General features: G+C 37.3%; 1 protein-coding gene across 3 annotated transcripts in view; it reads right to left on the reverse strand.

Moving 5' to 3' along the window:
* Window positions 1–26,365, reverse strand: part of LOC127453058 (beta-chimaerin-like) — a 79,190-nt gene that overhangs the window by 43,049 nt on the left and 9,776 nt on the right. Inside the window, exons 2-3 of one of the 3 annotated variants that reach the window (XM_051719069.1) lie at window positions 5,236–5,274; window positions 1,353–1,388 (exon numbers count right to left, since the gene is read on the reverse strand). In XM_051719069.1, the coding sequence (XP_051575029.1) occupies window positions 1,353–1,388; window positions 5,236–5,274 (75 nt within the window). Of the gene's footprint in view, window positions 1–1,298; window positions 1,389–5,235; window positions 5,275–26,365 lie in introns of all 3 variants that reach the window. The other 2 variants (XM_051719068.1, XM_051719070.1) reach the window with 2 other exon arrangements.

The following is a 26,365-nucleotide window of genomic DNA, read 5'->3' on the forward strand; positions in this document are numbered from 1 at the left end:
CTGAGAATGAGAACCACATTATAGCGACCATGAGGAGCTTAACCCAACGTGACTCTACCCACCTTAGCAACCGTGCCAATTGGTTGCTTAGGAAGCCTGACTGGAGTCACTCAGCATGCCCTGGTATATTATTTATTCTATCTTTAATTTTGTTACTGTGGAATGATGCTGGCATAATTACAGACCTATGTCTAAACACAGCATACTCTATACATGATTGTGCTTTATACTTGTGCAAAATAATGTATTGTGGGAAAACAGATTTAAAATATAAATGTTTTGCAATATTTCCACTATTCAGCACAGTTTAGTAGTTCAGACGATAATCATTAATATCATTACTAAAATAATACCCGTCCCGATGTGTTACAGAGACCATCTCAGATTATATACGTGTTCTTCTCACAACAGACAGTGAGCATACAAGACTGAGGAAAAAGGCACAAAAAGCTCATGCTGCTGTGTTTGGCTTTTTGTGTCTTTATTCATATTTATGTGTGTCTACTTCCACAATTTCAAATGTTAATTGTTGTTATTTTCTTGCTCAACTGCTATTTAAATTGTTTATGTTCTGGAATATCTGAATAATATATTTGGAAAAGCAATTGGAATATACTGAGACATAAGCCTTGTGATGATTATTTGTTCAAAGTTTTATATGCTATTAATAGACAGTTGTTAATTCAATAATCCTGCTTGATTTGAAGATTGTTTGTTATGGCCCTTTATGGTTTAGCATGATCTGTTACATAATATCTAACAGTCTACATACTGTCCGTTTGTATCAATGTATCAATTTAGTGTCTATACCAAGGTTTTAGAGGTGTTATCATACCAACACTGAAAAATTTGACATCAAGCCAACCCTAATTCTCTGTTAGACATTAATCCATTAGGTCTGAGCTTGAGCATACAAACCCACTAACACTTTGCAGTCAGGTTAAGCTACAATGCTTTATAAAAGTGGAATGGGTAATATTAGCAAAGCAATTGAAAAATGAACACTGTGCAGGAGTCAGACAATTAAATCAACACCAATAGTTGGTCAATATGAGAGTGGAGTACATCAAAGGCCAGTATTTGGATCAGGGGGGTTTAGCTCAGATTCGCTCATTGTGCTTTTTTGTTTGAAAATGTTAATACCAGAAATTCTTCAGGTTATCCTCTACAAAATAATCAGCTTGCAAGGGTATGCATTCCTTTGATAGAGGGTCATTCATAATGATAAAAATGGGGATTTTGAACTTCAAGCCATGATTTACGTCAATAAAGGGAAAATACACTAGTTTCTCCTTTACAAATAAACTGATCCTGCGTCCTCTTGTCAAGGTGCCTCTTGTCTCTTGATGTACCTAAATTATCAGTCTGTGTCATGCTGATGCTCTTTACTGAAAGAGAAAAGTTTAAAAGTTGTTTATATTTATTATTATTATTATTATTAATCATTATTATGTATTATTATGATTACTACAGTGAATATAAGACCCGTGCATTATTCTCAATGTCTGTGGAGTTTTGAGTTTTGGGCACACAGCTCATACAGATTAAGATTGCAGTCTTGCAGTCTAAGATTGTAGTTTAATAACCACATTAGGACATATCACGATTTAAATTTGATTAATTGTGCATTCATTTTTCCCCAAATATGTCAAATTTGTGTGTGAGCATTTGGAAGCAGTCGTGTGTCAGTCAGACAGCATACGAGTCGGTGTTTGGTACTACCGGTACTGTAGAAACACTGGTTTCTTGACATCTTTTTTATGTTAGTACCGACATTGTACCAAAGTAATGGTACTTTTGACATCACTAGTATGCAGTTTGTTTTTTCCATGGAACACAAAAGGAGAATTTCTTCACATAGGTCTTTTCCATACAATGACAGTTCATAGTGACCACATCTGTCATCTTCTAAAAAGTAAACAAAGCTCTATCTGACTTGTGCACTTTATTCCATGTCTTCTGAAGCCAATTTTGTGTCCTTAACTGCAGTTTGATAGAAGTGCATGAGAACTATGGATTGCTTTTAAGGTGCTATTTCTGTGACCATCAGCCCAAGAACTGTTTCATGAAAAAGAGCTGCTTCCGAATTCTCCTTTTGTGTTAAACTGAAAAAAAAAAAAAAAACTGAATACAGGATTGGAACGACATGAGGGTGAGTTAATGATGTCAGAATTTTGGATGAACCATTCATTTAATATAGGCATATAGATTAGTGTAAAAAGAGCAGCACTAGTGAAATGATCAATACAGGCTCAGTGACAGCAGCAGATGTGCTGGGGCACTTTAGCTCCACATGGACTCGACCTACTTTTGATGACTTTATTAAAGGCTGCTCATCATGGAGAGCCATCGCAGTCTAAGCACAGAGAGAATCTGGACTCACTGCTCAGATTTTTACAGATTTCCACACAGGGCGTAGGAAGGCATTTGACGACGAAGCCAAGTTTTTGTCAGGGAATCTCAGAACAAGCGCTGAGTTCTGGACAACATACACCAACATGACAAGGAGGAGTGATCTTGGAGCGAGAACGAACACAGACACTTTGAAAAAAATCCCTCCAGGCAAAAATCACACAACTACGCTTCACACTCTGCTTCCAGTTCACACTACTTACTTGCTCTGATCAGGATTGTGAAGATTTTTGCAAGCAGGCTATGAAATGTACCAACTGGATCTAGTTTTGAAACATTTAAAGGGATAGTTTACCACAAAAAATGAAAATTCTCTCATCATTTACTCACCCTCATGATATCCCAGGTGTGTATGACTTTCTTTCTTCAGCAGAACACATTTGAAGAAAAACAAAAAAATATCTTAGCTCAGTAGGTCTTTAAAATGCAAGTGGATGGTGATCTGACCTTTGAAGCTCCAAAAATCACAGACGGTCAGCATAAATGTCATCAATACGACTCCAGCGTTTAATGTCTTCTAAAGCTCTCGCTTTTGGTGCAAAAAGGATCAATATTTAAGTTCTTTTTTAACTATAAACCATCGCTTCCGGTAAGCTTCATGAGAGCGCTGAGTTCACGTGGTCACTTGTATGACGTATTCGCGTTGGCATGTTACGGACATAATCTCAAGTTTTTCTCTCGGTTGAGACATCCAAGATAAGCACACAAACGCACCATTGTGAGTTAAGAAACAGACAATGTTGGGCACAAATACATGAAAATGTATTTAAAATAAAAATACAAAATACCTCAGTTTAAATGTATCAAGAGAAAATACCAAATACTGTGTGGAAAAAATTATAAAAATAAAATACAGTATTTTGTATCTTGAAAATACCCAAAATACATGTACAAATGGCAATTCAATGAAGTATCACTATTAGGCTGAAATCTATTTGGACCTACTCTGAATGCAAAGAACATTTTGGTGTACAACTGCTTAGAAACTGTTGTTTTCATTTCACCAACCTCTTCCCTTCCCCTGGCCATTAGAAAATAAGAAATTACAAAAAAAAGTTTTTTATAGTGCTATTTTATTCCTTCATGTTAACTGAAGGCAATCTGAATGATGTTCCATCTTAGCTTGATAGCAAGCAGTCTAGCTAATGATAGCGAGTGAACTCGCTAATGACAGATAGACTAGCTCGCTAGCTGGCTGCTGACTAGTTTTGATTTCTGGTTTTCTGTTGCTGTAGGGCAAAATCGGCAATCTTACAACGTTTAGTGTGACATGCTCACCGATGACCAATTAATAGCCTTTGCGATGATCTTTAGACTCTGTCGAAGTTCTGGCAGTGTCAGAAATGTAGATTAGCATTCGTGTAGTGTGACTGATATTGCGATGGCCAGATGAGATATTCCGCTCCTCTCTCGCACACCAATTCACTGTTTTCAGAGAAACCCTTGGAAAGAAATCTGCTCCGCGTCTGCACCATAGCAATATTTGTGCCCAGTTATCACTCTACTCAAGCTCTTTCAATGTTTTATTTTCTTTTAATTTGATAAAAAAAGTTTTAATAAACAAATAAGCAGAAAATACTTGGACAAAAGTGTAACACTTAAGCAATATGAAAGCATTATTCCCTGAATTAAATAAATACAGAGCTTACAAAATGAAAATAAAAAAATTATTGCATTTTCTTAACATGTTTTTTTTTCTTTATATTTATCATGCATTTTCTTTACAACTTTATTTTAATTACTATTTTACTTTTAATAAGTTTTCTTTCATTTTATTTTTTTCCACAATGAATCTTTGCTTTTGGTAGCTAATTATTACTGTAGGCTACCTCCCCCAGTCGCGTTCATTCTCAACATCTGTAATTTCCGGTATCTGTGATCGGGATGTCTTATTTAGGCCTATTTAACTAAATCCATCTTTCTTTTTATATGTAATGCTTGTGTGTATAGTGGGCTTTCCTCCATATTTCCTTGCAGGAATGCAGAAAATTCGCTCACCCACTGCTAGACACAGCCGTTCTCTCTTACACCTACAGTTCATGTGCAAGAAAGTTGGGTTTGGGGGGCTTGTCTGAACTAGTTGATACAGGAAATCAGCAGCCTAATAAAGAAGTTGACTGGCACAAAGTATTTTATGTATTTTGAAAATACACAAATACCAAACTTAAATGCATTTATATACAAATTACATTAGATTTTTTCAAAGACTTTAAAATACAAAGTACAAAATAGTATTTTGTATTTCAAATACATGTATCTGAAATACTGCCCATCCCTGGAAACAGATAAATACAGATCTAATCCAAAATCAACCAAGCTACTGTACAGCGTTCCTCCTTCTCACTTGTAAACAGCGCTGCTCTTCTGGTTGTGTCACCCGTGTGTCAGTTCTCGCGTGTCTCACGTGCCATACTGCTGCTGACTGGAAGCAATGGTTTAGAGTTCAAAAGTACTTAAATATTGATCTTTCTCACACAAAAAGTGTCGTATGGATGACGTTTATGCTGACTGTCTGTGATTTTTGGAGCTTCAAAAGTTGGATCACCATCTACTTGCATTTTAAGGATCTACTAAGCTGAGATATTCTTCTAATTTTCTTCAAATGTGTTCTGCTGAAGAGAGAAAGTCATACACACATGGGATATCATGAGGGTAAGTAAATTATGAGAGAATTTTCATTTTTGGGTGAACTATTCCTTTAAATCTTTACTATGGCTATGATCTCCTGATTGTTATATTACATGCTGGTTGAACTATGAGCAACATCCTCAGGATGCATGCATAGCATTGAAAATGCCCTTTAAGAAATATTTAAGTACTCACGGTAGGATTTCCATATTGGTGGTTGATAATCTTCAGGATCTACAAAGAAAGAAAGAGACAAGACAACGTCAGACTGGGAGGATTTTTTATGTGCTATGGAAACATGTCAAAATAATTTTCTATTGTAAGCTTTTCTCTCTTAACAGGGTACTTGATACTTAACCTGATATTTATTTCAGTTTAGAGTGTATGTGTTCCAAGGTTATTATAATGTTTCATTAATGTTAAGTTATTCTGTAAGCTGTGATGCGTACAACACTACATTTGACAACATAATCCGCTCTCTACAATACCCTTAGGGGTATTCATGTTTTAACACTTCTTTCATTTAGTTCCTGCGCTCAAGGATGAAAAATATACAAATGTTCCTCATTATAAACCACTTATTGTGTGTACAACTAAAACACACACCTGAGATCACAGATAAAGTGGGAATGTTTTCAAGATTTGAAATGAATGACATCTCTAACCCATTATATACAGTATATCTATCAGGTTTATTAAGGATAAATTGCAAAAAAGTAATTGTAAAGTTAAAAGATTTAACATATTTTGTACAATGACTAAAGTTCAGTCATGAAACTACAAGCAAGCTGATAGGCTCTTTAAACTTGTTATATGTTAGCCAGTCGGCTCGCTCACATGTGATGTGTTAATCGAATAGGTTCATATGGTGTAAGCTAATAGGTTCTTTGATTTGTAATCTACTAGCTAATCAGCTTGTGTACTCTCTCTTTGCCTGACATTTAAATTGCTCAGTTTTGCAGATACGCTGGTTTCACTGCAGAGAGCAACGAGAGTTTTTCTCTAAAACTCTCCTCCTCCCCAGCTTTGTCTAGATCTGCTACATGAGGATTATATTTACGTCTAATTGTACAGCAGCATGTCGTACATGCTTGATGCAGCATGTCTTGTGTTTGTCTAATTGTGCAGCACATCTGTGTATGTTCTAGCAGTCTCCGTACTTGCTCTGCAGCAGCAGCAGCAGCAGCAGATCTAGTCCACCAAGACCAAATCCTATCAATATGTCATACCCACATAAACATGCTAAATCTTTCCTAAAGTTGTCTTGATTGAAATGATTATTTATGTACATAGAAGTTTTCTATTTTTTCAAAATCACTCAGAAATGTTGTTGCAGTTACAGCTGGAGGTGTTTATGTCTTATACTCTCTACACTCGAGTGGTATCAGTGGACAGGGAAGCAGAACCTCAGGTAAGCGGGTAATTTCTCTGAGAATATTAACACAGATAACAGAGAGTACGGCTGTAGAGCAAAGACATTTGCAAAGATTACATATATTAATGAGAAGAGTATAAAGTAATGTCTGACTTGTAGAAGACAAAAACATATTTATAAAACAGACAGTTCTGACCCTAAAGTCTGAATGGATGAGAAAATGCTGATAAAAGCACACATTCTAGAATGCGTCAATTTGCTATGTGGTTTGGCAACTGTAAACAGCCAACAAGCAAATGAGCTATAGTACTTAGCAGAGGAATTATTTATTCCGATTATTGTTGTTAATAAATGCAACAATCTATTGAAAGATTTTTTTACATTCATTTCATTTTCCATTTTTATTATAATGCAAATAGGTTTTTTATTTATTATCTATTATTATTTGCTATTTATCATTACATAATTAATGTGAGTTATCATGCAAAAAGTGTCAAATTTGTCATAAAACTATATGCATTTTAATTATAGCCTTTCTAAACAGCTTTCATCCAGGAGACTGAAAGCATTCATACAAGATAAATAAATAAATAAAACAGAGTTTTCAGGAAAAAAACAAGATACTTTCTATCAGTCCTCTCACTGTATTTCTATTTCTAAATTCCAACCATAAATGTTAATTGGATTAGCTGAGATTGGCTACGTTGCTTGGCACCCTTAAACAGCCTATAGTTACGCAAATGATCTATAGTACTTGGCATAGGAATTGTTTATTATGTCTTTCATCATACTGCTGTTGCCGCTGTTTCATAAAACGGTTTCATTACTATTTATTATTGATTAATTATGGGTTATCATGTAAAATGTATAAAATATGCGATAAAGCTAGTATATACACTTCAATTTCAGACAGTCTAAACAGCCTTCATACAGGAGACTGAAAGCATCTCTAAAAAATATATAAATACATAAGCAGGGTTATCAGGACTAAAACAAGACATTTCCTCTCCCAGTCTGGCCAGACAGGCTTCTATACAATCAATATTAGTAAAGTATGTTAAGTGGGACTGGAAGTTACTACAAATCCATCAAAAAGGAACATGTTGGCAATGAAAGAGAGATTCACACTCAAAAAATATTTTAGCCTATTTTTAAGATTTATGCATTTCAAATTCATACCAAAATTCCATCAAATTTGACTGTGCAATTTTTAACCAAATTCAAATTAATGAAACTTAAAAACATTTTTTTGTGCATTTGACTATTTAATAGAACTGCATGTACATAGTGAATCAGACTATGGCTTTGGTCAGTGTTTCCTCATCAAAAAGCAATGATACATACATACTGAGTTGAGTGGTTATGATACACTCTTGGAAAGTGTGTTAAAGTTCAGAAAGAGCGAATGTGTGATCTTACAGGCAAGTGTGTGAGGGAAACAGGGGTTGTGCAAGAGAGAGAGAGAGAGAGAGAGAGAGAGAGAGAGAGAGAGAGAGAGAGAGAAGAAAGCAGCAGCCCTTGTTCCTTCAGTAAAACAGTGAGTGTGTAAATCAGTGCGCGTTTTCTGCTCTTCCCTGAATATATCAGTCCCACCAGGATTTCGTAGCACTTTTTCCTGATTTTTGCGGCCCAAATTGACTGAATTTGCTGTGGCTTTTCTCAAATTTTGTGATGCAATTTGCCGCATTTTTTTTGGGGGGGGGCAATACAAATATATTGTTTTCCACATATTTAGGTGAAACCTGTGGGTATTGGAAGACCATTTCGTATTAAAAGTTTCTGCCTCAGACAGTGCAAGAAAACTTCTCAAAGGTTAAAATAGACGTGCAATAAAATGACCCCTGTTCAAAAGTCTGCATACCCTTAGTTCTTAATACTGTGTATTGCCCCCTTTAGCATCAATGACAGCGTGCAGTCTTTTGTAATAGTTGTCTATGAGGCCCCAAACTCTTGCAGGTGGTATAGCTGCCCATTCGTCTTGGCAAAATGCCTCCAGGTCATGCAAAGTCTTTGGTCGTCTTGCATGAACCGCACATTTGAGATCTCCCCAGAGTGGCTCGATGATATTAAGGTCAGGAGACTGTGATGGCCACTCCAGAACCTTCACCTTTTTCTGCTGTAACCACTGGAGGGTCAACTTGGCCTTGTGCTTAGGGTCATTGTCATGCTGTAAAGTCCAAGAGCGTCCCATGCACAGCTTTCGTGCAGAAGAATGCAAATTGTCTGCCAGTATTTTCTGATAACATGCTGCATTCATCTTGCCATCAATTTTCACAAGATTCCCCGTGCCTTTAGAGCTCACACACCCCCAAAACATCAGTGAGCCACCACCATGCTTCACAGTGGGGATGGTATTCTTTTCACTATAGGCCTTGTTGACCCCTCTCCAAACAAAGCGCTTATGGTTGTGACCATAAAGCTCTATTTTGGTCTCGTCACTCCAAATTACAGTGTGCCAGAAGCTGTGAGGCATGTCAAGGTGTTGTCGGGCATATTGTAACCGGGCTTTTTTGTGACACTGGTGCAGTAAAGGCTTCTTTCTGGCAACTCGACCATGCAGCTCATTTTTGTTCAAGTATCGTCGTATTGTGCTCCTTGCAACAACTACACCGTCTTTTTCCAGAGCAGCCTGAATTTCTCCTGAGGTTACCTGTGGGTTTTTCTTTGTATCCGGAACAATTCTTCTGGCAGCTGTGGCTGAAATCTTTCTTGGTCTACCTGACCTTGGCTTGGTATCAAGAGATCCCCGAATTTTCCACTTCTTAATAAGTGATTGAACAGTACTGACTGGCATTTTCAAGGCTTTGGATATCTTTTTATATCCTTTTCCATCTTTATAAAGTTCCATTACCTTGTTACACAGGTCTTTTGACAGTTCTTTTCTGCTCTCCATGGCTCAGTATCTAGCCTGCTCAGTGCATCCACGTAAGAGCTAACAAACTCATTTACTATTTACACACAGACAGGTGTGGGAAATTAACCTTTAATTGCCATTTAAACCTGTGTGTGTCACCTTGTGTGTCTGTAACAAGGCCAAACATTCAAGAGTATGTAAACTTTTGATCAGGGCCATTTGGGTGATTTCTGTTACCATTATGATTTAAAAAGGAGCCAAACATATTGTCAAAAATTTTGGCTAACCGATTAAGGTTATGACATCTCTTATACATATAGATCAGGTGGGGTTTATTCGGGGCCACAGCTCTTCTGATAACATCAGGCGTCTCATCAATATCATGTGGTCAGTAGCGAATGATCAATCTCCGGTCGCTGCCATCTCACTTTACGCTGAAAAGGCGTTTGATATGGTAGAATGGGATTATCTTTTTAAGATTTTGGAAATGTATGAGTTCGGGAGTACACTTATTGGTTGGATTAAGTTACTTTATTGACACCCTGACAAAAAAATAGATTAATTTCAGATTATTTTACTCTGGATAGGGGCACTCGGCAGGGCTGCCCTCTTTCCCCTTTATTGTTCTGTCTTGCCCTGGAACCATTAGCAGCCGCGATAAGGGGGGAGGATGATTTTCCAGGGGTGGTGGCGGGAGGTGTGGCGCATAAGCTTCTGCTTTACGCAGATGATATTTTATTATTTGTCTCTGAACCTACTAGATCTATGCCTTTCCTCCACAGAATTATTAACTCTTTTTCCAAGTTCTCAGGATACAAAGTTAATTGGTCTAAATCAGAAGCTTTGGCTCTGACAGCATATTGTCCAGTAACGGCTTTCCAGCCGGGTGCCTTCCAATGGCCCAAACAGGGCATTAAGTATTTGGGGGTTTTATTCATAGCAAATTTGTCTGATTTAGTTAGTGTTAATTTTGACCCTTTAATAAAAAGATTTTCGAGCGATGTGGGCAGGTGGGCTTCATTACATTTATCGATAATTGGGAATGTTAATGTTATTAAAATGAATTGTATTCCAAAATTTAACTACCTGCTACAATCTCTCCCTGTAGATGTCCCCCTCTCTTATTTCAAGCAATTCGACAGCATAGCGAAGTCCTTCATTTGGAATGGTAAACGTCCCAGATTGCATTTTAATAAGTTACATAGGCCAATAGACAAAGGAGGGCTAGGCCTACCCAAGATTTTGTTTTATTACTATGCGTTCAGTCTCAGACATTTGGCTCATTGGTCACTTCCCCTGAGAGAGCCCCTCCCTGGTTTGTTATTAAACAGGCAGTTCTTGCCCCTATTTCGCCATTACAAAGCATCTCTATCAAACTAATCGGAAAAGTTAAGTTACACCCCGTTATTTCGCATTTACACTCGATATGGACTAAAGTGTCCAGATTGTTTAAATTGGACACTTATTTAAATGTTGCCTTGAGCATATAGCAGAACCCAAGATTATGTATTGGCAAGTCCCCTTTCTGCTGGCCAGAGTGGATTGTGAGGGGGGTTACTACACTCGGTGACCTATATGAAAGTGGAGTGTTGAGATCGTTTGAAAAATTGGTCCAACATTTTGGGATCCCCAGACCTCAGTTTTATAGGTATTTACAATTGCGCCACCTACGTTGTACTATTTTTGGGAGTAGCACACACCCCCCTAAGGAGGTAGATGCTTTGGGAGAGGTGATTGCTGCTTTTGGAAAAGGTCATAAGGCATCAGTGTACTACTCCCTGTTAATTCAGAGTATGGGGGATGGAGCTTTAACTTCTATTAAGAGATTATGGGAGAAAGATTTGAATTTGGTATTGGAGAATGGAGTGTGGACTAAGATTCTGAAAAATGTCAAGTCTTCATCTAGAGATGCAAGGGTTCGCCTTATGCAATTTAAGATTTTACAAAGATTTTACTGGACCCCCTCTAGATTATACAGGCTTGGTCTTAAAGACACACCCACCTGCTGGCGATGCCAATCAGAAGTTGGAGACACATCCCATGTTTTTTGGGGATGCATTAAGATCCAAGATTTTTGGTTAAAGATTCAGAATTATTTGCGTGACATTCTGGGCACTCAAATTTTACTTTGCCCCAGACTTTGCATTTTGGGCAATGAGGAAGTTATAAATTTGGGGGACAAATATATAAAAAATTGGGATCTGACTGGCGTGATGATTGGTAGACAAATTATTTTAAGGGTATGGAAGTCAGACGGAGCGCCACCATTTCCGGAGTGGTGTGTGGAGATGGGGAGGGTGGCGGATTATGAGAAGATGATAGCTGGAAGGCTGGGGCTGGAGGACTTATTTTTCAGGAAGTGGGGTAGGTATTTGGCAGTTTTGGAGGACTCTAGGGGAAGGGATGAGGAGGGAGACGTTTAGTTTAATTATGCATGTTTATTATATATATTTTATTTTTTATTTATTTATTTTTAATTTTTTATTTTATTGTTTGTGTGTGTGTATAATTTATGTGACCACAGGGGTGTTCTTTGGGGTAGGGTGGGGTTGGTGTTTGGGGAGGGTGTTAATGAGGGTTAAAAGTTAAATGTTGATTCGGTGTGTATAAGTTGGGTTTTTCTCTGTTGTGGATTTTCTATAAAAAATTTTAATTACAACAACAACAACAACAAAAAGGAGCCAAACAACTATGTGATAATAAATGGCTTCATATGATGACTATTCTTAAATAAAAGACAAATCAGTCATGATCAGTCATATTTTCAAAATCAATGCCAAAATTTCACAATTTCTGCCAGGGTGTGCAAACTTTTGAGCACAACTGTATATATGTGTCCTTTTTTATATCATTAAAAACCTTCTATGAACATATATTTTCAGCATATAAGTGTTCAGCATATATTGCCATTTTCAGATTCGTAGCCTACTGTATTAAGCACTTCAAATTCTAATCACATTTTACTACACATCTAATGGGGATTTTAAGTGAATGTTAGAGTTTCTTTGTATAAACGCGTTGAGTTTTTGTGTCTCATTCGCAGCACTCAGGATGAAGATTAAATGCTAGCTGTGATGAATATGCGCTGTCTGCGGTCCCACGAAAGTTTAGACAAGGATTGTGATAGTGAACGCAAAATGTGGAGGAGACAAAGCAAAGATGCTTATACTGTTACTATGGAGATGATACAATTGCAGCTGTGCATCTGGATGTTGCAACCTTCAAGCTTTTCATGCATTTGGAAATGAAGGAAAGCGATGGGATTCCCTCAGATTTACGTTTTTTGCGACAAATTTGCGGAAATTAAAACAAATTTATATAATGCGGAGATTGGTTGAATTTGCAAGAAATCCTGGAGGGACTGATATATGCTGCTCTCTGAGGATCCATGTCTTATTTTTCAGTCTCTTTTACTGTCAGCACTTTAAGACTGTGGGTAATCAGCACTTCCTCTCTGCCTACACAACCAAACACAAGCTCAAAGTCCAACCTACAACACACACATAAGAGATACAAAGTGCTCCATTCAAACCAGTACAACCATGTAACAACTGGAACCCTATAAGACTACGAGAGTTAAATGGATAGTTCACCCAAAAATGAAAATTATGTCATCATTTACAGACTTTGTTCCAAACATGTATGACTTTGTTTTTATCATGGAACACAAAAGGAGATGTTAGGCAGAATGTTAGGGACTGACAGCTTCAGTCACAATTCGCTTTCATAGTGTACAAAAAAAGATGCAATGAAAATGAATGCTGACTGAAACTGAACAGTCTGCCTGACATGTCCTTAAAGGGACAGTTCACCCAAAAATGAAAATTCTCTCATGATTTACTCACCCTCATGCCATCCCAGATGTGTATGACTTTCTTTCATCTGCTCAACACAAAGGAAGACTTTTAGAAAAATATTTCAGCTCTTTAGGTCCATAAAATGCAAAAAAATAAATAATTGAAACTCCAAAAAGAACATATAACCATCACAAAAGTAATCCATGCGATTTTAGTAGTCTAATTAATGTCTTCCGAAGCGAAACACTAGGTGTTTGTAAGAATTAGGTTAGTATATAATATTCGTTTGTAAGAAAACATTTTTTTTTTTTTACAAAAAATCACTTCCAGCCAGCTCGTTGAGGAGGGTGGAGTCCAAACTGCCTCTTGCATGACCTAGGTGCAAAAGTCTCCTCTGCATAGGTATTCATATGTAGATCCCTTATTAGCAGCTATTTCTATGAACAGCAATACAGTTTTGACACAAAAGCAGGTTATGCAGTGGTCTGAGCAAGGAGCTCGGTCTAAGGCATCTCACTCACTTGCATTCAAACTGATTCAAACAGTTCTCCTTGTTCACCATTCCAAGATGGCGCCGCAGTTGACGTATCCAAACCAGCCAAATGATCTATGTATGATCCTCTATGCTCCTCTGTTGTAAACAAGACTGCACTTCCATTTGTTTCTCATATTTCACACACCAGTTCTCATGTGAACTTGCCAACGCACATGACCTCGACCTTCGTGAATTTTTAGTAAAAAAAGTTTTCAATATTGATCTATTTCTTACACATACTTAGCGTTTAGCTTCAGAAGACATTAATTAATCCACTGGAGTCTTATGGATTACTTTTATAATGGCTATAAATGCGTTTTGGAGCTTCAAAAACTCACTTGCATTAAATGGCCATACAGAGCAGAAACATTCTTCATTTGTGTTCTGAAGAAGAAAGAAATTCATTTACATCTGGGAAATGAAAAATTATGTGAACATTTTGGGTGAACTGTTCCTTTAAGAAGTTAGAGTGTTATACAGCAAGAGCTTAGTCTGTATATCTTTATTGTCAAAATTGTAAAAAATACATTATAAAATTAGCTTATAAAAAAGAAAACGAAAGCCATGTCCGACCACTCACCACAGGTGAAAGGCACTCTGTTGAGGACCAAAAATCTGAGCTGCTCAGCTTAGTTTCACACAATATCCTGACATTAAAGGACCTGAAAAAGGCAACCGCTACACTGAAGCAGAATGAAAGGATTCTATGGTTTGAGGCTTTGAGAGTAACTGTAACTTCTCGTGTAAACCCTTGGCATGTGCTTGCAAGGAGAGCATTTTACAAGAACATCAAGCGATTTAGAATCCAGTCTATTTTCTTACAGGAAGAGGATGATTTAGCTATGTTGAAATGTTGGCTGAGACTTGGATTTGTTTTTTGCTGATCTAAGCTAAACCAAAAATTATTTATTAATATATTCTGGTTCATATTTTACATTTAAACAGCACTAAGCAAAATTGAAAATGAATTAAAGGTAAGTCTATTTCATGCTTTGAAAATGTAGTTCGCCCAAAAATTACAACTCTGCTATAATTTCCTTACCCACTCATGTTGTTTTAAACCTGTATTTCATTCTTTCAGAGGAACTCAAAAGGAGATTTTTAAATGACTATACCGAGCCGTTTTTAATACAATGGCAAAAAAGCCATTAAAAAGCCATTAACTTCCTGACTAGGTGCAACTAGTAGCACCTAAAAAACAAGCAAAATAATAATAATAATAATAATAAAATAATCTACACCAAATAGTTTTCCTAAAACATGATGTCCACATAGTATGTAGACAGCAGGACTAAGTTGTGAAATTTTAAATAATTCCAAGCTATAGAAAGTCAGATTTTTTTTTTTAAATCAAATTGTTTATAATGCTTCCAGGAGTGTTGGTTATTCATGTTTTTGAGACATTACAGACATTACAGCTGATTTTCTGTAAAGTTGCTTTGGAACAATGTGTATTGGGAAAAGCACTATACAAATAAAAATGATTTGACTTTATTTGCATAATTCGCCATGCTTTCTATGCGAAAGGGCCATTCATCTGCGATTCACCTCTCATAATCAAAGGCGATGCATTTGGTGTGCAAAGGCCCTTACTCATATTTATTATTTGTTCTTTACGTGTTATAGGTATACGTCATTATGTTGTTAATTCTGTGACCCTGCTTGATATAAAGATGAGATATATTTGCCTGCATTCATGACAGATTTCATTTATATTTTTATTATATATTTATTTTTTCAGTAGCTATATGTTCCTGTTAGATGATATGCAGTGTCTGTTATGATCAGTGTACAATCTACGTACTGTTTGTTTCTTAGTTTGCATCAAGTCAGACATGTTATCCTTTATTCATATTGGCTGGCTCAATAATTAATGTAACATCAGTTTTATTTTTTTGTTTTTATTTGCAGTAACACAAATCAAAACTCCCTGTACCTACTCACTAAATGCAAAGAATGTTCAGAACAGATTTTGAATCTTCTTGCTGCTGTGCATTCTTGTGTTCAGCACAATGCATCATCCATTTAATTCTTAGCCAATGAATGTACAACCTGGTATATTTTTGTATTACAAGCTAGCCTATCTTAGTCTTAGTCTATTTGAGATGCATGCTTTAAATGAATGTCTGAAGCTGACCGGTCATACACTGGAAACTCCACAGAGCTGTATGAGAGATGACAGAGCAGAGCACTCATCCACTGTGAAGCTTCTGTCAAAAACACAAGTCTAAATAAAAGCATGATTCAAAATAAAACCTAGACGCCTGAAATTAAAGAAATTGCAACAGTAATTATCATAATGGGCCACGAAGTGAACTATTTATCTGGACTTGTGAAGCTTCTGTCAAACACACATGTCAAAATAAAAGCTAGATGCCTGAAATTGAAGAAATTTCAACAGTAATGATCACACTGGGCCATGTAGCAAACTGTTTATCCAGACTTGTGAAGTTTCTGTCAAAAACACATGTCAAAATAAAAGTATGATTCAAAATAAAAGCTAGACACCTAAAATTGAAGAAATTGCAACAGTAATGATCATACTGGGCCATGAAGTGAACTATTTATCTGGACTTGTGAAGCTTTTGTCAAACACACATGTCAAAATAAAAGCATGAAGCATGATGAGTGCTGTCATACTGAATAAAAGTTTGTTAAAAAATGCAGTGGTATGTTGGAAAGTAATTGTACTATTTTACTTATTAAATGTTTTATGAAAGACACCAATTTGATGAAATGAAATTAAGCTTTAAAATATGGAATTCTGTAAAAAATAATAAAGAAAATAGATAACAGGATTTGAGAAAAAATAAAACAGATTTCAGCAGGGCCCTACTTAAAATTACTTAAGCAATGCATACAATGCATTTGTTTTAATTTATTATTTACATTGAAATGTAACTTTAAATAGGCTGAAGGAGTGTGTTCAATAGCACATTACCATATTACAATATTTTTGATGTGGTATTGAAATTGGTATCTAGAACCATGAAATAGGGTTGCTCCGATACCAAAATTTAGCCTTCGTTATGATACCAGACCTGGTACCTCGTATCGATACTAAATCAATATTTTGGCAACAAATAAATAGCCTCAGATTACTAATGAAATCACAGAGAAAAGGACTTGAGTAAAAGAACAGCCGAAAGAAGAAGATGCAAAAAGTAACTAAAGTTGGAGAGGTCTAAAAAATTTGTACAGTGGGCCATCAAAGGATAAAGATCCTTTTCATGCTCAATCTGTGTTTACATAAGCATTTGTTTGGATTAGTTTGTGAAGCTGTATTGTCTATTGGTGTTAAGGGGTGCTGGCGTGCTGTCCCAGCCAATGCTAACAATACAAATGAATTATTTTCTGTGGCTCGTTTGGAAAATGTGATTTCTTTTGGGGATCTACCAGGCACTTTCTTTCCTCTATCGCTTGATCTAATATGTATGACTGGAGAACACTAACAGATGAAACCTCAGGGTCAGGAGGTGCATTCTGTTTGACTGCCTATTCACATAATACTTCCAGCTACTTATGAGCTAATCATACAGTATGCTGATTATCAGTACATGACTTGTGAATAAAGCCTTCAAATTTGGGCTGGGCGATTTATCAAATGTTATTTTCAATTATTATTTTGGCTTCCAACAATTATGAAAACAAGATAATCGAGACAAAAAGATTATTGTGCCACATTCCGTTTTGCAATGAAACACCCCAGCGTTATATCTTTAAAGCATCCTTTATTAGAGTTCAAATAATAAGGAAACAGTTTATGAAAATAAACTCAGAAACTGGCATTTCTCTGTGCAGTCAATGCTGCATCTATGAGTTGCGTGAAGACACCAGGGAAGTTTCTAAAGTCAATGAGTAATCGTGTTAAATAATCGTGATCTCAATACTGACCTGGCCGGGGCCTGGGTAGCTCAGTGGTAAAATACACTGGCTACCACCCCTGGAGTTCGCTAGCTTGCTAGTTCGAATCCCAGGGTGTGCTGAGTGAATCCAGTCAGGCTTCCTGAGCAACCGATTGACCCTGTTGCTAGGGTGGGTAAATTCACGTTGAGTTAACCTCCTCGTGGTTGCTAAAATGTGGTTCTCGGTGGGGTGCGTGGTGAATTGTGCGTGGATGCCACGGGGAATAGCGTGAGCCTCCACACGCGCTATATATCCATGGCAATGCACTCAACAAGCCATGTGATAAGATGCGTGGATTGACATCTCAGACACAGAGGCAACTGAGATTCGCATTGGGAATTAGGCATTCCAAATTGGGGAGAAATATATATATATATTTACATATATATATATTGACCAAAATAATCATGATTATGATTTTTGCCAAAATCGAGCAGCCCAACTTCAAATAGCCTTCAAAGAACATGAATAGCAAGACTAATGCAGTCAGCGCGATTAGCACAAGTGTTGAGCACAAAACTGATGAAGGTCAGGCTTTGTGAAGTCTATGAAAGGAAATTACTGAAACATACATGATCAAACTATACTGTATCTCTCAGAAGAAAAGGCTTTTAATTAAGCAAATTTCCATGTCTGGCTGCTAGGTGGGTGTTTGCCATTACTGAAAAAAAGAAAAAACCATGAATAAAAAAAAATAAAAAAAACATGCCAAGGACAAACTGTTGCTTTGTGCCGAAGATATGCGGTAAAAGCTTTTATATTTAACTTCTCCCATAGCGTTAGCACAGGTGTATTTGAGTTAACACGAGAGGCTGGGGCTAGTTGTCACATAGGGAAGTTGATGCAAGGGTAATATCTCAGTAACCAAGGTTTTAAGTCAATTACACAAATGTGTTTTCTCTAGCAGTGGTGGTTTGAAACACGTGGTTCAACCCCCTTTTATTAGAATAATTTTTGTGGATTCTATCTTCCAAACAAATTCCAATATCATCATATTTTGGCAATAGCTGTTGGGTAAACAAGTGAACATAATATAACCACACTAGCTTACATTCAGGCAAGGGTCCACTATATGATAAAAGTATAAATGTGTTCTCAGGACAAGTGCAATTTTCAAAAATATAAGGTTGTCACATGTGTTTTAAAATAATGGTTTGATATTTTTGTATGCCACCTTTCACATTTGTGCCGTTTCGTTTGTGTGTATCATTGTTTATACTTGCTTTACTATTTACATTTAGCTGAAAAGCCCACAATAGTGTAATTCGTAATTAAATCAATATTGACCCTATTTATTTTCTTAATGCAAGTTACTGGTCTTAGTGTTAAAGATTCATCCATGCATATTAGTTTTCTTACAAAAATGTTTTGACCTTGTAATCTTTAATCAAAATGTAATAACTAGCTCGTCTGCTTATATGCCTGACCCTTCTCTGCTGACGTATGTGAGACTGCTCAGCAGTTAAGCCAATAGTCAACATTTTTAAGTCAGTTTTAACTCTGCTCCTTCAAGACCCAGCCATGTACACAAACCTGGCCTCAAAGCAGTAAATGAAGAGATGGTGAAGAGGTGTATTTTCGGCTGTTTCCCTCTCACAGCCCAATTCCCTACCCCATAGCCCACACTACCTTGTTTACGGGCCTGGCTTGAATTTAAATATCAAAGAAGCAGGAATAATGGTGAATATGCAGTTGTGTTTAAGGTATTTCATGCCTGAATGTTTCAAGTGGGGATCACTTGAATAATACGCGAGTCAGATGGGGTGAAAGTGCCTGCAGTTTATTCATATTTTTAAAGGGATAGTTCGCCCAAAAATGACAATTTTCTAATAATTTACTCACCCTCGTGCCATCCCAGATGTGTATGATTTTCTAAATTCTGCAGAACACAAATTATGATTTTTAGAAGAATATTTCAGTTCTGTAGGTTCATACAATGCAAGTGAATGGGTGGCAAATTTTTGACGCTGCAGAAAGCACATAAAGGCATCATAAAAGTAATCCACATGACTCCAGTGTTTTAATCCATATCTTCAGAAGTGATATGATAGCTGTGGGTGAGAAGCAGATCAATATTTATGTCCTTTTTTGGTAGAAAAAATGTTCCTTGCCCAGTAGGGGGCGATATGCATGAAGAATGTGAATCACCAAAAACACAAGAAGAAGAATGTGAAAGTGAAAGTTAAAGTAGAGATTGACTGAAGATCGTTTCTGAAGACATTGATTTAACCACTGGAGTCTTTTGGATTACTTTTATGATGACTTATGTGATTTTAGGAGATTCAAAGTTTTGGCACTCATTCACTTGAATTGTATAGACCAAAAGAGCTGACAAATTCTTCTTAAAATCTTCATTTGAGTTCTACAGATGAAAGAAAGTCATACACATCTGGGATGAAATAAGGGTGAGTAAATGATGAGAGAATGTTCATTTTTGGGTGAACTTTCCCTTTAATGCAGTAATTTCTGTCATCTTGGTATCTACAGCATAGGTAAATGTTCTTTATTCTTTATTATGCGGCTCTCTGGAATACTCGATTCTGATTGGTCAATGGCACCATCTAGCTGTCTGGTATGTCTCAGTAACAACCGCACATCCACATATCAGACTGCTCATCCAGGTACTGTGAGCCACCATTCCTGTTTCTCAGATCACTGTACATCTATGCAAGTAAGTTAATAAAATAATTCAATAACTCAATAGCTCAAATCAATGTTTCGTGTCCATTTATTTATTTATTTGGCAAGTAGTCTTATAATGAGATCCATAATGAGCAGTCATCATTTACAAAATAAATACCAACAGAGCTCGTCACAAAGGGATATGTGTAAGTGTGTGTGTGTGTGTGTGTGTGTGTGTGTGTGTGCGCGTGCGTGTGGGCAGGTTTAAGTGGTTTACGAGGACATTTTTTAGGTTACAAACTGGTAATTACAAGGGTATTATGCAATAAATGTGGTTTATGAGGACATTTCTAGTGTCCCCATAATTCAAACAACTAAAAAAAAAAAACATACTAAACGATGTTTTTTTGAAAATGTAAAAATGCAGAAAGTTTTCTGTGAGGGTTAGGTTTAAGTGTAGGGTTAGGGTTAGGGGATAGAATCTATAGTTTGTACAGTATAAAAATCATTATGTCTATGGAGAGTCCTCATAAGGATAGCCGCTCTGATGTGTGTGTGTGTGTGTGTGTGTGTGTGTGTGTGTGTGTGTGTGTGTGTGTGTGTGTGTATGTGTGTGCGCGCGCTGTGATGTTAACTAAAGACTACTGGCTATTTTTATTAAAAGAGACGAGACATGGGGCCTGGGTAGCTCAGCGAGTAAAGACGCTGACTACCACCCCTGGAGTCACGAGTTCGAATCCAGGGCATGCTGAGTGACTCCAGCCAGGTCTCCTAAACAGCCAAAAGGGAGGATAGAGTCACATGGGGTAACCTCCTCGTGGTCGCTATAATGTGGTTTGCTCTCGGTGGGGCGCATGGTGAGTTGTGCATGGATGCCGCGGAGAACAGCGTGAAGCTTCCACACGCACTATGTCTTCGCGGTAATGCGCTCAACAAGCCACGTGATAAGATGTGCAGGTTGATGGTCTCAGACACGGAGGCAACTGAGATTCGTCCTCTGCTGCCCGGATTGAGGCGAGTCACTACGCCACCATGAGGACTTAGAGCACATTGGGAATTGGGCATTCCAAATTGGAGAGAAAACGAGATGAGACATTCGACATGTCCCACCCCCACTTCCTGTTTCAGTAGGAAAAATGTCAAAACACCAAATAGTACTAAGCTTATCAATGCTCATGTACCCTGAAATGGGTTCTGAGCCCATGGACACCAGGAACTAATCATGTTCACTCCGAGACACAGGTTCTGGTCCAGTGGAAACCAGGAAGTAGTCACGTTTTAAACATTTGGAATCAGTGGTTGCATATTTGCTCTAAAATAAAAAGACAGTGAGGTTTAGGATTGGGGATTGGGTTAGGGGGTTCAGTTAATAAAATAGGTGTGCACTCCTGTTGACTGTATTACAGTATGTAATTGCAACTAAAATATATTCGATTTCGGCACCACCCTGTGGACAATTCACCAAAGAACTGCAGCCACCTCTTATTTCACTCAGACTCACTGAAAAACTAAGAAAACTACAGCAGGAATTACGCAATAACCATGGAAACTATTAAAACTGACCACTAATAAACAGACCATATTACAGTGGCTTCTGTCAGAAATTAAACCCTTTAAAAACAAGATTATAATAATAAGCCGTTTTTCCAGAGAGGGCGAAGGGGAGAGCGAATCATATTCAAGTTCAAACTTCAGTGAACACAGATCAATTTCAGCAGCAGATTTCACCTCCTATAAGTCTGTCCACTACTATAGGTCAACATGTGCTTAATTAAATATATATTTTTTCTTGGGCAATAATAGTGGAAATATTCAAAGCTTTTTTGTAGCCAAGACTTTACAGTAACTGCCTATATAGTTTTAAAAATAAACCTGTGAAATATTCATTGGAGTAAAAAGTGGGACAAGACAGCTAGTCTTGGTCTTAACTATTTCACAGGCTGCTAATGTTAAATGTAATTTGATGTAGGTTGTGTAAGTCTGCATGGTGCATACTGAGAGCATAAAAGCTGCTATGAGATGGAGTGGTGGGCGACTAACTGCAGCTAACAAACACCCTCACAGCCCCACTTTCTTGGGCAGACTCTTATCTCTCAAACATATTAAAGCTCAGTGGATGAGAGGGAACAGACCTCCTTAAGGCAGAATACACATATAAATGCACAGACACACACTATCAAGAATGCACTTCAAACGAAGTGCCTGTCCAAAACCTCTGCATGCAGAGGAAGACACTCTCTGTAAAACCTGACAAAAATATTCAATCCAATGCCAACCCCTAACACAAACGAACCTGTTTACTTGCTTATATAAATGGGGACATAACAGAGATGTGTATTATTTTTATATACTGCTAATTATGAACTATAGATATGTATACATATAAACATACTGGGGCTGTGAATCAATTACAATTTTTTATTGAATTAATTACATGGTATGACAATTAATTAATAAAATTAATCTCAATTAATCGCATAAATAAATATTAGCAAAGAAAGCCCCTCAAATAACAATAATTCAATATATAATGATTAAATAATAATGAATAATTATATTTAAATAATTATAAATAAAATATATTTATTATTTTAAAAAATCAGATAATTAAAATGCAGTACATTATAGTGGCAGAAGAGTAAAGCACTGATAAAACAATAAAAAAATGGCTTTTGAATCCAACATATTGTTTCAATTTATTGATTTTCATATTAATGAACATCAGCCAATCATTGGCCTACAGTTCACAGTAGTCTAATGCATTTTGCAACTGAATTCATCAATCTGTCCGAGATAGATTTATTACAAGGGGTTTTCTAAGGACGCGTCAATGTACACCTGAGTCAGATGGACGCTTTTGGAGGGTCTCACTTTCTTTGCGTTGCATCATAGCATACTGTTTTTAGGTCACTGCGTCAAGTTAAACATATTTTGAAACTTAGAAAAACACATCTTCATGTCCCTGCGTTCGGATTTGCGCTCCATCAAGCTATGTTTGAATGCAAGAACAAGTCCTCATCTTGTACTGTCTGCAGTGGGTATGTGTGGTTTGTTCGCTGTATAAGCTGCGCATTGCCTACACAGCTGGAGTTTTGCTTACTGCCCCCTGGAGAAAACACGTGGTAGCCTACTTCAAGCTTGAATTGCTCCGATAGTAAGAATATTCCTTAATATACAACAGTTAGTTCCGGTCCTCGAATCTGATTGGACAAGAGACTCACACCATCAGCACTCGGACGCTTCACTCTGTGTATCACTCCGCTTGTGTTCCTGTCATTCTAAACTAAAGTGTAAGAGCAGTGCAGATGTGTTAAGAGCTACTGTATTTGTGTCTCTTTACAAGTAATTTTTTGACATTACATATGTTAGCCAGCAGGTGGTGGCAAAAGATAATTTTTGTACATAATATGAGCCAGTTTGGTGACGTGAAGTGAATTGTCAGTCAGTGTTTACATACAACAGCACTACATGATCGCTCGTATTACTACAACACTACTAAAGCTAGGAATAGCTTTAAATGGCTTTAAACGAACAACTTCAGCATTAGGGCTCATCACAGCTGAGAGACACAACAAACTGATTAATTACACAAACTCAAGGCGCTTACCTCTTACCGGACTTTCCACATTGGAGAGGACATACTGTTTAAAATGGCAGAGGCGACTGCATTTCTATAGTGAATGACTCTTGTGCACCAGCTACCGTGAAATAAGGAGAAATACCCCAGCTTGGACGGCTATTTTTCCACTGAGAAAGCTGACAGCATCTCTGCTTGGGAGTGGCAACAGGTGATCGCACACGCTCCATCTCTCTCTCTCTCTCTCTCCATCTATCTCTCCATCTATCTCTCTCTCTCTCTCTCCATCTATCTCTCTCTCTCTCTCCATCTCTCTCTCCATCTCTCTCTCTCTCTCTCACACACACACACACATCCATCCATCCTTGTTTATCCAATAACTTGGTAGAAACAGCACAAGCCGTGATACTATTTCTGAAGTGACATTTTTGAATTACTAACGATGCTTGGAGGCATCATTTGGTTTGAACCAGCAACGGCAGATTCTGATCCATCACATAAGAAATTAGTTCCAATCACAAATGCGTTTTTATGACCATACTCAGTTTTTCCTAATTTTTTTTAATTTACTTGTTCATGGAACTGTTGTATATAAACAATATCACACTCGCAATCATGCTATATGGCCCTAAATCAGCACTGCTGTGATTACCTATGGCCGAATCACAGCAGTGCTGATGTAGGGCCATATTGCACTCTTGCCTGTGTGATATTGCTAAAATACGGTACAGGGACATGATTAATTGCGTTAATTTCTTTTACACATTATTTTTTATATAATTAATCGCACTGAATTAACACATTATTGCCGTTGATATTCTAGTGTGGATGAACTGAAAGCTTTGGTAGCTGAAACCTGGGGAAACTTTCACCACAACCTTTACAGATTCTATGTCCAGATGTTGTCAAGAAGTTCTTCGAATGAAAGGATTGCAAACTAAAAACTATAACACATGCACTTGTATTCTTTAATGAAGCCAAGTGTCCAAATAATTTTTTGTCTTTATTTTAAACCATATATCTGTTGTTTTATCATTTAAAACATAACAAGCATCTTTATATACAGGTGCATCTCAAAAAATTAGAATGTCGTGGAAAAGTTCATTTATTTCAGTAATTCAACTCAAATTGTGAAACTCGTGTATTAAATAAATTCAATGCACACAGACTGAAGTAGTTTAAGTCTTTGGTTCTTTTAATTGTGATGATTTTGGCTCACATTTAACAAAAACCCACCAATTCACTATCTCAAAAAATTAGAATATTTTGACATGCCAGTCAGCTAATCAACTCAAAACACCTGCAAATGTTTCCTGAGCCTTCAAAATGGTCTCTCAGTTTGGTTCACTAGGCTACACAATCATGGGGAAGACTGCTGATCTGACAGTTGTCCAGAAGACAATCATTAACACACTTCACAAGGAGGGTAAGCCACAAACATTCATTGCCAAAGAAGCTGGCTGTTCACAGAGTGCTATATCCAAGCATGTTAACGGAAAGTTGAGTGGAAGGAAAAAGTGTGGAAGAAAAAGATGCACAACCAACCGAGAGAACCACAGCCTTATGACTGTCCAGCAAAATCGATTCAAGAATTTGGGTGAACTTCACAAGGAATGGACTGAGGCTGGGGTCAAGGCATCAAGAGCCACCACACACAGACATGTCAAGGAATTTGGCTACAGTTGTTGTATTCCTCTTGTTAAGCCACTCCTGAACCACAGACAACGTCAGAGGCGTCTTACCTGGGCTAAGGAGAAGAAGAACTGGACTGTTACCCAGTGGTCCAAAGTCCTCTTTTCAGATGAGAGCAAGTTTTGTATTTTATTTGGAAACCAAGGTCCTAGAGTCTGGAGGAAGGGTGGAGAAGCTCATAGCCCAAGTTGTTTGAAGTCCAGTGTTAAGTTTCCACAGTCTGTGATGATTTGGGGTGCAATGTCATCTGCTGATGTTGGTCCATTGTGTTTTTTGAAAAGCAAAGTCACTGCACCCGTTTACCAAGAAATTTTGGAGCACTTCATGCTTCCTTCTGCTGACCAGCTTTTTAAAGATGCTGATTTCATTTTCCAGCAGGATTTGGCACCTGCCCACACTGCCAAAAGCACCAAAAGTTGGTTAAATGACCATGGTGTTGGTGTGCTTGACTGGCCAGTAAACTCACCAGACCTGAACCCCATAGAGAATCTATGGGGTATTGGCAAGAGGAAAATGAGAAACAAGAGACCAAAAAATGCAGATGAGCTGAAGGCCACTGTCAAAGAAACCTGGGCTTCCATACCACCACAGCAGTGCCACAAACTGATCACCTCCATGCCACGCCGAATTGAGGCAGTAATTAAAGCAAAAGGAGCCCCTACCAAGTATTGAGTACATATACAGTAAATGAACATACTTTCCAGAAGGCCAACAATTCACTAAAAATGTTTTTTTTATTGGTCTTGTGATGTATTCTAATTTTTTGAGATAGTGAATTGGTGGGTTTTTGTTAAATGTGAGCCAAAACCATCACAATTAAAAGAACCAAAGACTTAAACTACTTCAGTCTGTGTGCATTGAATTTATTTAATACACGAGTTTCACAATTTGAGTTGAATTACTGAAATAAATGAACTTTTCCACGGCATTCTAATTTATTGAGATGCACCTGTATATATATATATAT

This window comes from Myxocyprinus asiaticus, chromosome 15, assembly GCF_019703515.2.
Source record: "Myxocyprinus asiaticus isolate MX2 ecotype Aquarium Trade chromosome 15, UBuf_Myxa_2, whole genome shotgun sequence".
Lineage (NCBI taxonomy): Eukaryota > Metazoa > Chordata > Actinopteri > Cypriniformes > Catostomidae > Myxocyprinus > Myxocyprinus asiaticus.